Here is a 15,550-nt window from a genome sequence, read left to right on the forward strand (position 1 = left end):
TACTAATTGCCATTATTCACTGGACGATTGGAACTGAGGCTAATCTGTCTGACTGCATAAAAAGAAAATCTTTTAAGAAACGCATTGAATTTGGGTTAGCAGAAGGAGATTGTGCTTCTCAACAGGAAAAGGACCAACGGTGGTGCCAGGAGCCTGGGTGCTCAATAAAGAAGAAGCACTAGCACGACCCAAAGTGGGAACGCCCATGCCAAGTGTTGCTGACCAACCAGCAGACATGAAAATAGCCGAGAGGGGGATGTGGATCCACCTTTTGCACTGTAAGAAGGTTCTCTCAGTTGAAACGTATGAGGAGGCAGGTGAGATAAACTTTCTGACGTAATAAAATGCAACGGAAACCACTCCAATATTAATTGGAAAGATTATTGCTCAGTGAGCAATGCCATAAACCATAGGGAAATCTTTTATATTGGTTTTATTGTCTCCATATGCAAAAAAGGTGAAAGCGTTTCAATTGAGACTAAACCTTCTTACAAAGGGTTAAAATAAACGACCAGAAACAGAAACTACAATGGGAAACAGAAGGAACCACACAACACAAGAACGGCCTCTATGCAGTCGAAAACAAGCCATGCGTCCAGCGATCATTTTTTGAAGTAATTGCCAAATTGAGCTATGGGAGGAGCCATGTCTCAACAGAAGGGATGATCAGTATAGTACAACAAACAATGCATGTTTTCAGAGGTCTCCAAACATACTTAAAACATTTTGCAGAAACTGTCTCACCTGCTGTAGACACAACTCTCAAGGCAATGAACGACCCAAGCGTGGAACAAGGCAAACAGGGACATATCCCTTCGAGGTTCTGAACATGGATTTAATCGAACTGAACCAAAGTGGCACATACAAGTACTGTCATTGACACACTTACCAAGTGGGTTGAGATATGCCCATCCAAGAAAGCTGACGCCATGGCAGTCGCAAAAGCCATATGCGAGAGCAGCATTCCAAGCCATGGAATACCACGAGTCATTTGGAGTGATAATGGTGCTCGCTTCGTGAACCACGTGATCCAAACGATGGGACAACATCTTGGAATCAACCTGAAATATCATTGTGCCTACCACCCCCAAAGTGCTGGACTCGTTGAAAAAAACAATGGAACAGTAAGACTCATACTCTGAAAAACCATGGAAGACAGGAAAACCATGGCCAGAATGCCTGACAAGAGAATCATTCCAACAGCACAGGGATGCACACCATTTGAGGCAGTGAATGGCAGACCCTTCCACTTACCAATGTGGGAAAAAGATCTGGGGGTTGAAGAGAAAGGAGAAACAGATTCTCTCACTCAGTGGTTATGCAAAATGTTCCAAAAAAGAACTGTGATAAATGCAAATGATCTGTCGACATCTTCTCTGTCTCCTACACAGGAGGTCCTGTCCCCAGGCGACCTGGTACTCGTCAAGGTGATAAAAAGAAAGTGCTGGTCATCTCCACATTGGGACGGACCTCACCGTATGATTTTGACCGCTAACTGCACCAAGTTGGCCAACACCATCAAAGCTGATGAACGAGTGTTGGAGCTCACGACCATGATCCAGTGTGGGGCTCGGATGTCCCCCTCGAACACAAACACTGGTCAGTCTCCTCCAAAATCCTGATGGCTCTGTTCCCCTGGCTAGGAACAGCAACGAACACTACGTCTGGAAACCATTGACTACAAATCCCAGGCCTATGTCAACGCATCAGTCCGACTACAACAAGGCCGAGAAGCCCAAATAACCGCCATGACCCAAATGATTATCCAGAACCATCTTGCCCTTGACAGAATAACTGCCCAGCAGGGAGGTGTGTGTGTGTCATGGTAGGAGACTCATGCTGCACCGTCATCCCTGCCAACGCATCCTCCACAGTCCATGATGCCCTACAAACTATGAAGAACATACAGAACGCTATGACAAAAGATCCGGTTCCACAACGAGGATGGCTTGACTGGTTCCTCTCAGGCTCATGGACACAGACTCTTTTGAAAGCCCTAGTACCTTTTGTAACTGTTTTTGCTCTCGTGCTTGTTATCCTAACCTGTTGTTTACCCTGCTTCTCAGCTTTGATCAAACGTACCATTAATGCCACAGTCGAACGTACCATGATTGTTGAAACCCAGCTAATGCTAACTCGTATACACATGCAACAATCCATACCCCAATCTGACCCTGATGTTGTGCTACTGTCTGACACTGATTGATATGTCTTTCCTATTCTGAGACACCAGGCCATGAGGCGATCGTCCCAAGGTCGTCAAGGGAGGAATTTTCCCTTCAACTTTTCGCCCCCTTCTGGTCGGTCTAAACTCCAGTTCGAAGTAATTTGTGAAGAATTTCGTTCAAAAGTAGCGTCGCTAACGAACGAGGTTCTGTAAGTTATAAAAACATTATTGTCATACAAACTTTGCCCTACAGATGTTTGACATGTCAACGCAAATACTCAACTGTCTGACACTGATGATGTTTGACATGTCAGCACAAATACACAACTGTCTGACACTGATTAATCAAACTTTGCCCTGCAGATTACTAAAGGTATCAGTCCAAAGTCTTGCCAACAACTGTCTGTTTTCACGTATATATATGACTCACCCACTGTTCATTCTGAGAGAGTTGCAAGGAACAGGCTGTGCGTTCACAACTGTTAGAGCTCTCTCCCCATCCTGCAGTCTGGTAATAAACTTATTTCCTTTAAATTGGTCTCACTCTTTCTGTGCCTGCTCCTGAACCTGTTTTACAGTCCCAACATGTGTGTGTGTGAAAATATGTTCCATGTTGCATTTGTACAGTTTTATATTGCTTAATAAGGGGAATTCAAAATAAAATAAAAGATAAGGAAATGCATTTACTTTTTGGGGGATTTCGTAACTTGGATCTTTTTCGTATCTTGAGTCACTCATTTGCATATAAAAAAAATCGTAACCTGAAACTTTCGTACCCAGAGGCATTCGTTAGTAGAGGTATGACTGTATTTATATTTTTATATATATAGATTATATTTAGATATTAATACATTAGTCTTTTGATATGCTTATGACTAATATTTCATAAATATACACATTTTAATAATTGTACTTGTGTACATGCATTTCTGTATAGGCGCGAAAACATGGATTGTGGTAGTAATAATGGGGGTGATCCTACTTTGTGGTTTTTCGTTTATTGTGGCAATGTCTGGTCTATATTAACCGCGATATTCGAGGGGTTACTGTATATAATTTCTTTGAACTAACTTTTTTTACTGGTCAACAGCGAAATGGGATTAAAACATATTTTCCTCGTCTTATTTTGGTTTATTTTCCCCCAACAAAGGCAGGCTGTTGTTTAAAGTACCCCCTGGTGATAATGGGCCTTTTAGTACAACCCCACTACAGAGATGACAGATAATAATTTCCAGTTACCTATCAGAGAAGTCTGGAGGGTGTTGATGGGGAGATGATTTGAGTTTTTGTGGCTTTATCAATCAGTATAACCTGTTCGCAATTTGTTGTGCCCATACTATTTGACTTTCCACCAGTGTTCAAAAACACTCCACCGAAAACAAAAGTCAGCAAGTTGGTGCAGGTTTTCCTACCAACCAATGAAGACGACACCTTGGCACCAATCTGTTCTCGTTCAACTGTAATTGTAGTTGATTTCAGGCTGGTGCTGCTTGTTTCAGCAGAAACCTCATTGGTCAAACTGTTTGTCCTGTTTCAATTAGAAGGAAAACCTGCACCCACTTGGCCCTTTGTGGAATCGGTTTGACACCTGTGACATAGAAGAAGATGTACTGACGGTGCGTCGGGAGGAGAGTTCCTAAAGAGCCTAAAGAGTCCAATTTCCCGCTGTTTGATACAGTAATGAAGTAAAGAAAGAAATCAACTCAAGGTAGAATTTCTTCTAGAATGTACTTAAAAATAGTACTAAATAAATACATTTTGACAATGCTCCTCCACGCTGTTGTTGCCGTTTTCACAGTTGAAAATGCAAAAGTGAGTTTTTGGTGACATCGGACCAACGTACTCTGGAACAGACGGTGGTGATTTGTACTTGCCAGTGACGATACGGTAAGATCTCATTACTATGCCACCCATCGGGACCGAACAAAGGTGACATAGTAGCGAGAGTGGCATAGTAACAAGGGGTTTTAAAAACGGTTTTATTGTATATAAAAAAAAAAAGCTTTATTTTCTCATGTTATCCATCCCCTCAGCCCAAAGCTCTCAAAAATTGTCAGCTGACGCATCTTCTTTTGGCGGATCTTGAGCATGTCATTGTCTAACTGATCACACGCTTGCATCACAGCGGGCTTCCCGCTTCTCTGCTGCATGGACTTCCGGATGGTTCTTCATGTGCGCTGGGCTCCCTCGAACGAAACAATTTCCTCCTCGACAATTAGTACCTCGTCGTCTTTGTTTTCCACCGGCTACTCGCGGCACAGCATCTCTTTTGCAATCTCCTCCAGCGTAAAAGACCCACCAGTCACGAGGCGCTCGTCAGCTTCGAGAAAGTCAGACAGCCTGATCTCATTCTCATGCATCTTTTTCTTGGCAGGCAGAGCTTCCCAGATCTCGAGTAGCTCAGCATCCTCTGGCTCAGTCTGGATCTCTTCTTCAACAAACTTGGCCTTTGCGAAACAGTTCCTGATCTCCTCGATTGCATCCTTCTTGCTGAAAATGCCCTCACGGTGGTTCTCTTAACTTCAACGTCCCATTTCTTGCTTATATCCCTGGCTAGCATGGACTGATCGACTCATTCGCAGCATCGATTATCTCCTTCTTCTCCTGCAGTGTAAAGTCGGTTCTGTTGCGTTTCTGAGCTGATGTTGTGGGCTAAATTTGAAAAATAAATGAATTCGAAAATACAACACACACACAGTAGTCGTGGCCGGATGATCCGCCTAAAGACGTTTCGCCGACGGACCTTTGACAGACGGACAGGTCGCCGAATGGACGTTCCACCGAACGGTCATTCGGCCGAACAGCCGTTCTGTATAGTGAAAAGGCGGGGGCGGGGCGAATCCCGTTTCAGCGAAACCTCCATTCGGCCGAATCTCCATTCGGCCGAATGGAGGTTTTGCTGAAACGGGATTCGCGCGCTCGCCCCGCCCCCGGATCGTGTGTGTACAAGTTTTGCAACCTCGGCCCGCGGGCCATATACGGCCCATTAGGATTTTTAATCCGGCCCGCCGAGTAGGTAAATCATATCCCTACGGTCATCGGAGGGGTTTCTCCCCGGGAACAGTGCTTCGTGGGCGGATTTTAATGACACATGCTGAGTTTCATTATCGAGCTCCATATATTTCCCGAGTTTGAGCACTTTAAAAATCGGCGGGGGTTCCCCCCGAGCCTATCCGAGAATAGTGCGCCGTGAGCGGACTGGGTTGAATGACCGTTCGGCCGAATGACCGTTCGGTGGAACGTCCATTCGGCGACCTGTCCGTCTGTCAAACGTCCGTCGGCGAAACGTCTTTAGGCGAATCATCCGAGTACCCACAGTAGTGGCATAGTAGCAAGATTAGGGGGTGGTAAAAAAAAAAGTATTTTGGATTGAATTTTGTCAGGACCGAGCAAATGTGGCATAATAGCGAGATTGGCATAGTAACAAGGTGGCATAGTAACGAGATTTAACTGTACTGAAGATACTTTAGTACTTGTGACCAGTGTTTGAAAACAACATGACTTCACAGAGTAAACTTCTACATGGCCTAACTGCTGTAAAAGCTATTCATGTTGAGTTTTTATATTACTGGGAAAACGCACTTTGTGGAGTAGCACCACCAATTTCATTATAAGCAGCTGTGTATAATGACAATAAAGGCTTTTGATTTGATTTTGACCAATTTACTATGCTCATTAACGAAAATCAGTCAAAGCAGAAAATAACAATTCAGCACATGCATGAAATCTTTGGTCCAACAAAGGCAAGAAAAACAATTTGGAATGAGATTTGGAACGATTGCACCGGAACATTGGAGGTTTCATGCACTTTTTTGTTTCTGTGTGCACGCAGGTTTAAAAACAGTACACAGAAGAGTAGAGAAAACCTTGAATTAAAGTAACAGCAATTTTGCGTAGCGCCAATTTGCTTTTGCCTTACGGACTCCAGACAATTCCTTGCAGGCTCGCCAGTTACTAGTGTTCCAACCCTGATCTAATGACATTGAATAACTGAATCTGATATGTGTTACAGATAAATGACAGCTATGATTAGCAGGCAAATTGAAGGTAATGCTAATTCTGCTAGCGGGTTGGCAACAACTTGTGTCGCGCTGGCATTCCATTCAGTTACTGTGCTATTCATTTCTAGCGAAATCTAATTATCGAAGGCTCTGTATGTGTGAAGTTGAAAATTGGAAGGGAAAAATGTATCTGTATGTATACAATTTAAGACACAATATTTTAGTGTTTCTATGAAACTCGGTATTTGCCATGTCTTGTCAAGTACCTGAGGTCACTCTGTAGAAAAAGTTGGCTGTTGCGAAAATTGGCGGCACTTCCCAAACAGCAGGTGACTTCCTTGTTCTCCTGCATGATCTTTATCATCTCAAGCATAGCTGGGAATAGACCACAAAAGCAATGGTAAGTAGGCAGTACTGGTCATGTTATTGTAAATTTATTTAATCAACCTCAACTGAGCCATTTGTTTTGTTAAAGAGCCTGACAGCTGATGGGAGGAACGATCTGCGGAAGCGCTCCTTCCTGCAATGAGGGTGCAGCAGTCTATTGCTGAAAGAGCTATCTGTCAACTTAGAAGTTTTTCCTGTATTTTATATGTTATTGGATCATTTAAAATTGTGTACGCTATTTAACAACTTTTGTACGGAGAAAAAAAAATTAAAAAGTACGCTTTTTGTAGAATGAATCTCGTTTTGCCCAATTTGGCTCTAATCTGGATCGTCCCGGTCACTGGTAGCAGAGGAAAACAGCATCGTCGATTGCGCGCCAATCAAGTCCGCCTTTTCACTATACAGACGCTCCCCTACTTACGAACGAGTTAGGTTCCGAGCGATTGTTCATAATTTGAATTTGTTTGTAAGTTGATTCAGTGCTATATTTTGTATTATAATTTATGTTTAAGGCCTATATAAGTATATTGAAGGTTTGTATAAGTGCATTTGTATGTTTGAGGCTTGTATAAGTAACACGCATTGGTTTGTACTAAAAAAACATTTTATAAAATGGAGAATATGTACAGTACTGTAGAGAGAGAGAGAGAGATTTATGTATTAGAAACTGGCCGAAGGAAGCGATCTAACGACGATTGCACAGTTTTCTTCTTTTTTTCATCATAAATGATGTGGTAGCACTGTATGGCATCATTCAATTGATTTGCAAACTTTGTGCAACGTTCAATATTTGGGTCCTGCTGCTCGATCTTTCTGTTTATAAATGGTCCTGACGGTCGAACGATTCAAGTTGTATGCCCGTGCAATGCTCACCACTCTCACGCGCATCAAGCTTCGTTATTATTGCCACTCGTTTCAATTGAAATGGCTTGCCTCTTCCTTGCACCTCCCTCACTAGAAGCCTTTCGCTTTTCACCAACCATATTGAATAATGGCTGCACGAGATATTTCATGATAAAAATGAAAAAGGTTCTTTGCGCACTGCATATACATCACACACTTACACAATTTATGCAACTTACGCAACTTACGCACTGCAACGAACTGGGCAGAGGAAGGTGGATGCTGGGTGAGCTGAGCGCTCACAGCGCCAGGCGTCGGTATTAGCGGCGGAAAGAAGCACTACTCGGAAAAAGGCGCGCAATACAAAATAGAACTTATGAACATTTTTCGACATAAACGCAATTTGCAGACATGTTTGTATGTACCGTTGTTCGTAAGTCGAATGTTCGTAAGTAGGGGAGCGTCTCTATAGCGTCAGTCAAGCTGTCAGCGTCATACAGCGAGCGACATACAGTGGGGCAATTAAGTATTCCCACCAATTGGGAAAGTTATCCTACTTGAAAAGATTAGAGAGGCCAGTGATTGTCAACATGGGTAAACCTCAACCATGAGAGACAGATTGTGGGAAAAAAACAGAAAATCACATTGTTTGATTTTTAAAGAATTTATTTGCAAATCATGGTGGAAAACAAGTATTAGGTCAATACCAAAAGTTATTTTCAATACTTTTTGTCCCGTTTGTTGGCAATAACGGATACCAAACATTTTCTGTAACACAAGCTTTTCACACTGTTGCTGGTATTTTGGCCCATTCCTCCATGCAGATCTCCTCTAGAGCAGTGATGTTTTGGGGCTGTCATTGGGCAACACGGACTTTCAACTCCCTCCACAGATTTTCTATGGGGTTGAGATCTGGAGACTGGCTAGGCCACTCCAGGACCTTGAAATGCTTCTTACAGAGCCACTCCTTTGTTTCCCTGGCTGTGTGTTTGGGATTATTGTCTGGCTGAAAGACCCAACCACGTCTCATCTTCAATGTCCTTGCTGATGGAAGGAGATTTTCACTCAAAATCTCCCCATACATGGCCCCATTCATTATTTCCTTTACACAGATCAGTCGTCTTGGTCTCTTTTCAGAAAAACAGCCACAAAGCATGATGTTTCCACCCCCATGCTTCATAGTGGGTATGGTGTTCTTCGGATGCAATTCAGTATTCTTTCTCCTCCAAACACGAGAAACTGTGTTTCTACCAAAAAGTTCTATTTTGGTTTCATCTGACCATAACACATTCTCCCAGTCCTCTTCTGGATCAACCAATTGCTCTCAAGTGAACCGCAGATGGGCATGAATGTGTACTGGCTTCAGCAGGGGGACATGTCTGGCAGTGCAGGATTTGAGTCCCTGGCGACGCATTGTGTTACTGATAGTAGCCTTTGTTACTGTGGTTCCAGCTCTCTGTAGGTTATTCACCAAGTCCCCCCGTGTGGTTCTGGGATTTTTTACTCACCATTTTCTTGTTATCATTTTGACGCCACGGGGTGAGATCTTGCATGGAGCCCCAGATCGAGGGAGATTGTCAGTGGTCTTGTATGTATTCCCTTTTCTAATAATTGCTCCCACAATTGATTTCTTTATGTTAGGGTTATTAGTCTTCCATTATTATATATTTGCTTGCAATGAAGAACGCTTTGCTTCACTGAGACTAAGCAGCGGGAAGGTCACGCTGGAATATGGAGACTGTCGACTTCTCACACTGTTGTTCACACCGCTCCCTTGGGAAGATCCGGTGGACCTTCATTTGTTTTGAGAACCATCGACTTCTCAAACTTTTGTTCACACCGCTCCCTTGGGAAGATCCGGTGGACCTTTATTTGTTTTGAGAACTGAGATGCCTGTTATAAATCTGATGTAATAAACAGCAAGAGAGATGCGTCTAACGGCAGAATGAACTTTGGACGAAGGCGCGTCAGGTTTGATTCTCTTTTGCAAGAACACCTCAGACGAATCTCATGTCTCTTTTATGTGTATTTGGGAATACGTATTGGTGAACCTATCACTTTACACCAAGCATTTTACCCAATGCAGATTCAGTCTTCCCAGCCTGGTGCTGGTCTACAATTTTGACTCTGGTGTCCTCTTTGGTCTTGGCCATAGTAGAGTTTGGTGTGAGAGACGGAGGTTGTGGACAGGTGTCTTTTATACCGATATTGAGTTAAAACAGATGCTATTCATACAGGTAACGAGTGGATAGATTGTTAGACCTCGTTAGAAGAAGTTATACCTCTTTGACAGCCAGAAATCTTGCTTGTTTGTAGGTGACCAAATACTTATGTTCTACTCTAATTTGGAAATAAATTCTTTAAAAATCAAACTGTGATTTTCAGTTTTTTTCTCCACATTCTGTCTGTCATGTTTGAGGTTTACCCATGTTGACAATTACAGGCCTCTCTAATCTTTTCAAGTAGGAGAACTTTCACAATTGGTGGTTGACTTAGATGGCGGCGCGCACGGGTGCAGCGGCTCTTTGCTCTCCAGTTTGGTGTTTTGTTTTCTCGTACAGTCGCCAGGATTTAATTAGCCTCGGGAGAAGATGCGATATATCATCACAACAAATTACCAACAAACCTACAATATCCCCGAGGACATCTCGAGACCACCGGGATCTCTGTGGATAGTCAGCCCACTCAGAGTACAACGGAGGCGGCGAAGGGAAAGAAAGCAAAAGCGCGGATGCCGGGCGGGCCTAGCTGCTAAGCTAAGGAAACAACCACACAGGGCACCGCTCCCGAGTATTTTCTTGACCAACGCCAGATCCATCACCCACAAAATGGACGATTTGGAACTTCAGCTTGCTACCAACAGCTTAGTCAGGAACTGCAACATTATTTTCATCACGGAAACGTGGCTACACCCGCAAATACTCGACGCCGCGGCATCGTTAGCTAACCGTACGCTACATCGTCATGACCGTTTGAAAGAATTAGGGAAAAGCAAGGGAGACTGCGTGTATATACACAACGACTGGTGCTGCAACAGTAGGATCATTAACACTCACTGCTCCCCTGATTTAGAGCTCTTGCTGTGGCTTGCTGTAAACAGCAATGGCTGTTTACATCCCAAAAAAATCTACTAGATTGAGGTATTTTGAATTTCAAACAACTGAGTTTATTATGCGACGTGAATGAATTGGGACTTCTTGATTAGTATGCATTTTATAAATAATGGGCTTTAATTGCTCTAAAGGGCAAAGTTATGTAGTCAGGCTAAAAATATTAACCCTGATGAACAGGGGGTGGTTACATTTTAGTGGGTTCAATTCTATTAAGAATTATAAAAGTGTACATTTGTTTCTGGATATTAATTGAGGTGAATGTAAGTATTGCAGAGAACGGGAAAGCTGTTTTCCTGAGGAGGAAACAGCCTGGTTTGCCTTTTGTATTTTTCCTATTTTTAGTATGTTTAGTTAATTTGTGTAATTGCAGGAAAGGAAAAAAACTAATAGAGTTCTTGATCTTAACAAGAAAGCAATGATCATGACCAGCTAGCATATTTAATTTTGATTGATAAGGCATTTAGATTTTCACAAACTATAGTGATGGAATAAGTAAGATTGTTGTGATTTTTGTTCATTGATGTATTAAGCCCAGCCACATAGCTGTATGCAAATGTAAAGCACATACTAAAGGCAACGACAGAAAAAGTAGAGGAAATGCCAGCGCAGATGCAGCAGCTAAAAAAGCAGCACAAACACTGCACAGTATACGCAACAACAAAAAACCGAGTCAATCCCAAAAACAGTCTTAATTGATATGCAAAACATTGCACCACAAAAAAGATGCATGGATACATGAAGGCGCAGAACAGTCTGCAGACGGCCTGTACACAGTTAAAGGCCTACCGTGCTTACCAAATATTTATTCCAAATGGTAGCAAATTGAGCCATGGGAGGAGCCATGTCTCAACAGGGGGGATAATGGACATGGTACAGCATGTGTTCCATGTGCCAACAGGTCTAAATACCTATTTAAGAATTTTAGTAGGAACTGTTTAACTTGTTGCAGACATAATGTGCAAGGTAACCTCAGGCCCAAACGAGGCCAATGTCCAAAAGGTACCTACCTATTTGAAATAAAACACCTAGGAATAAGTCTGAAAGACCACTGCTCGTACCATCCACAAAGCCAGGGACTGGTAGAGAGAACGAATGGTACAATAAAAACTAAGGCTTAAGAAAACCATGGAAGAGATAAAGAAGCCATGGCCAGAATGCCTATCACTGGTCAAAACATATATGAGGATAGTACCTACTCGCTCGGGGTTACCCTTTTGAGATAGTTCATGGAAGACCATTCCAACTTCCTCTATGGGAAGGTGAACCATGGCAAGAGACTAAGGGTGGAGAAAAACTTGTCCAAAGAACATGTAAGCTGTCGTGATCCCATTAGTCTCCCTTACAGGAGGTGGTGAAGACAGGTGACCAGATCCTGATCCGAGTCATAAAATGGAAGTCCTGGTCCTCTCCACGCTGGGGAGGCCCACTCATAGTTCAACTCACCACCCCCACAGCAGTAAAGATCGCTGAAAGGTCGACGTGGATTCACCAATCCCAGGTCAAGGTAGTTCGAGACATAGGTGACTGAGTAGACTGGAAGTCGGATGGTCACAAACAGTAAAAGTTTCATCGAAATTGCAATCATTTTGCACTTATTCCGAGGAGGCATATTGATAAGACTTATCAGTGCTGTGTATGCCTACTTCAATGATAACAACCCCGGAAATGATAGGATTTGTCTCAAAACAAAAAGACTTAAGACTTAATTCCCTTATAAAAAAACAAAAACCGCAATCGATTCCAAATCGATTGCCACACTGATGTTGCACAAGACGAATCATTCGTCAGAACTTGTAACTCGGGTAATTGCACTCGTGTTACTAAATTCTTTCGGTTTACAGTGCAGTTGAATCAAGATGGCGGAAGCCGTAGCGATGGTGTGAATTTCGAGGTATTTAAATGGGAAATTTGGTACTTAAACGAAATGTTTGCTTCAAAAAAAATGTAAGTGGCATTTTTTTGGGATTTAGTTTTAAGGAGGTTGTCCAGAGTCCTGGAGTTTGCGTTGCATTTCCGGGTAAACTCCAGAAATTCGGGAGTAGTTGGCAGTTCTGCTATTGCTTTGAAGGCATACAAATTGAGAGAAGTTAGGTTGAAAACTTAAAGACTTGCCATTGTAATTACAGGGTTTAATGCAGCTAAATGTTACAGTACAAATCTAACGATTGGCAAGGACAATCTTAAAAAACTGGAAATTGACAATTCTCCAAGCTTTAAAACCTCTAACTAAGAAACAGATTATATTTGTTGCTTTTGGGTTTGACCAACTGTGGTGGTGCATGGGTTCTAGATTACTTAGCGAAAGTGGCACTCAGTTCAAAAACAAATTAGAGGAAATTTGGAAATTAGCTCTATTTTGCACAACACGCCTGAGATTTTGCAGGCCTTTCATGGCAAAAAACAAGTGCTAGTGTATGGTCAACATTAGCACTTCCAAATTATGAAATATCAACAATTCTTTATGTAGTGGTTATCTAAGACACACACACACACACATCCACCCAAAACAAGATGTTACAGTGGTTGTGTGCTAGCTCTCTGTTGCATACCGTTCGCATCCGCTGGTTCCCCTGCATTTCAACACCGATAGATTTTGTATGCTTGATATTTATCTTAAGGCATTAATAAATCATTTTCTGATAATTTTCTCTCATTTTTGTTTCCTCAGATCTTTCATACAAAATTGGGACACTTTGACCTATTTTAAAGGGTTTAATTGGTAGTTGTGTGCGGACCGTGGATTGAATTAGAGAAATTACATATAAAGTACTGCTCTACTTTCGAAATTTTCAAGTTCCGAAAAAAGTTCGAGAAGCATTTAATTTCGTAAGTAGAGGTGCGACTATTGGGAAATCTTTGGAGAAGCATATCAAATTTAGTTTGGCAGAAGGAGATTGTGGTTGACAACAGGAAACGGACCAACAGTTATGCCAGGAGACTGGGTGCTAATCTGGAGCAAAAAGCAGCAGCACTGGCATGACCCAAAGTGGGAAGGTCTATACCAAGTCTTGCTAACCAACGAGCAGACGTGAAAATAGCCGAAAGGGGCATGTGGATCCACTTTTCGCACTGTAAGAAGGTTATCTTAGTTGAAACGTTTAAGGAGACAGGTGATGAAATAAAAGGAAATAAATAAGATAACCACTCCAATATTGATTAGAGGGATTATTGCTCTGGGAGCAATGACATTAGCCATAGTGATGTCTTTTATATTGGATTTATTGTCTCCATGTGCAAAAAAGGTGAAAGCGTTTCAATTGAGACTCAACCTTCTTACGAAGGGCTAAAGTGTGCTACGAGACAAGTAACACTTAGATGGTGAAAATAAAATACAGTCGGGCATAACAAGACCTACTGAACGTGATTTCCAAACGTGAATTCGAGACGACATCCCTTGAAGAATGAACACCCAAACAATGATTTGCCTCTCACATATAAGACTACTTCAATCACCATTCTTTGGGGAAAAGGGTTTTTACAAAACAAAACTTGTGTCCTGCCTGTAAAAAATTGAACCGATGTCTATCCTATTACGAAAGCAGTAAACGACAAGCCATTTTTTTCCACAGATATTGACATGTCCAACTTCATTTGTTTGAAACTTACAGGGCAGGGCCTGAATCTGGGGCTGGTAAATGAGACAAGGTGTACCCATGTTCTAAGACAGACTGCCAATGATTCCACGTTTTGTCCATTGGTGGTGGTGTGGTACAAATAAATTATATAACTCCTGGCAAAAAGCAACAGGACTGTGCTTTGGTTTCACTGCTCTTACCAGTACCTGTTTTTCCATCTACAGTCAAGGAGATACAATTGGCGGCTCAGAATTTTGGTGCAGCGGCTGGCCTCTCCCGACGGCGTTGAGCCTCATGGAGGGATGGTGATCTGACTTACAATGATGACAATTTGCATCCCCAGAGGCGTACCACATGAGTATGGGTTGGTTAACCAAATTGCAGCAGGTTGGGAGTCTATTTTTCTTTGGGTTACTTCAAATAAAATACGGATAGGATAAACAACATCCATTACAATGTCCAAAAACATGGAAATCATGCTGAGCAGGGATTTGTAACAATGAGGGAAGAGCTGCCAGCCACCAGTCTCATGGCTTTCCAGGACCGCAAAGCTGTTGATATACTTCTAGCGGAGGAGGGGGCGTGTGCGCAATGTTTGGAGATCAATGTTGCACCTTTACTCCCAACGACACGTCACCCAATGGGTCCCTAACCAGAGTCATTGAAGGCCTGCAGACCCAGAACCAGAATATGAAGAGGCATTCTGGAGTGGAACTGTTGGCCTGGGCACACTGGTGGAATAAGACCTTTTTTCACATTTTATCCAAGATACTGTTTTTTTTAAATATCATTCATAGACATCAAAATAAATTTTGGTTAGCGTTTTATCTGTTTATCTTTTCTCTGTTTTGAAATAAATGCCTGCATTGGCCGCATTGTATTGCGTTATGGCGTTTCGTCTTTTGTCACCTTGCAGTTTCGTGCATGTCAAGCCTAAATTGTGCGCGTGTAAGCTGTAGCCTTGATTCAGTCATCGTTTTTTTGAGTTACACATATGGTGTATATGCGAGAAAATACGGTACTTTGCAGTTTTTCTTTTATCGTGGCCATGTCTGGTCTACATTAACCGCAATAATCGAGGGATTACAGTAGATTATTCGGGAATGCAATTCCTTCAGTAATATGCAAGGTATTAAGTTATAGAATACATTTCAAGAAACGTTTTGTTAGGATTTTTATTTCATAATATTATACATTTGCTTACAACGAAGTATAATCTTGCTCACACTTAGTTTATTATCACACTTGCTTGCAATGAAGTATCAGCGTTGCTCCTGAAAGCCTAGTTTAGTTTAACCAAGGAGGAGCCAGGATGCCTCGTAGTACTGGGAACCTGCCCCGAGCGCTGCACCTGCAGCATCTGCCCTCCACCACGGACGCTCCACAGGGCTTGCTGACGCTTCGGTCCTCATTTGTTTTGACTACTGTTGACGTGTTGTACATATTAGACTCACCACCCATGCA

At 42.3% G+C, this 15,550-nt stretch overlaps 1 protein-coding gene across 5 annotated transcripts in view; it reads right to left on the reverse strand.

The window, feature by feature from the left end:
* tmem94 (transmembrane protein 94) overlaps positions 1 to 15,550 on the reverse strand; it is a 201,013-nt gene that overhangs the window by 44,804 nt on the left and 140,659 nt on the right. For all 5 annotated transcript variants that reach the window (XM_077625143.1, XM_077625142.1, XM_077625141.1 and 2 more), the window contains one exon: positions 6,435 to 6,543. In XM_077625143.1, the coding sequence (XP_077481269.1) occupies positions 6,435 to 6,543 (109 nt within the window). The remainder of the gene's footprint in view (positions 1 to 6,434; positions 6,544 to 15,550) is intronic.

The sequence above is a fragment of the Stigmatopora argus genome, chromosome 18, assembly GCF_051989625.1.
Source record: "Stigmatopora argus isolate UIUO_Sarg chromosome 18, RoL_Sarg_1.0, whole genome shotgun sequence".
In the NCBI taxonomy this organism is placed as follows: domain Eukaryota; kingdom Metazoa; phylum Chordata; class Actinopteri; order Syngnathiformes; family Syngnathidae; genus Stigmatopora; species Stigmatopora argus.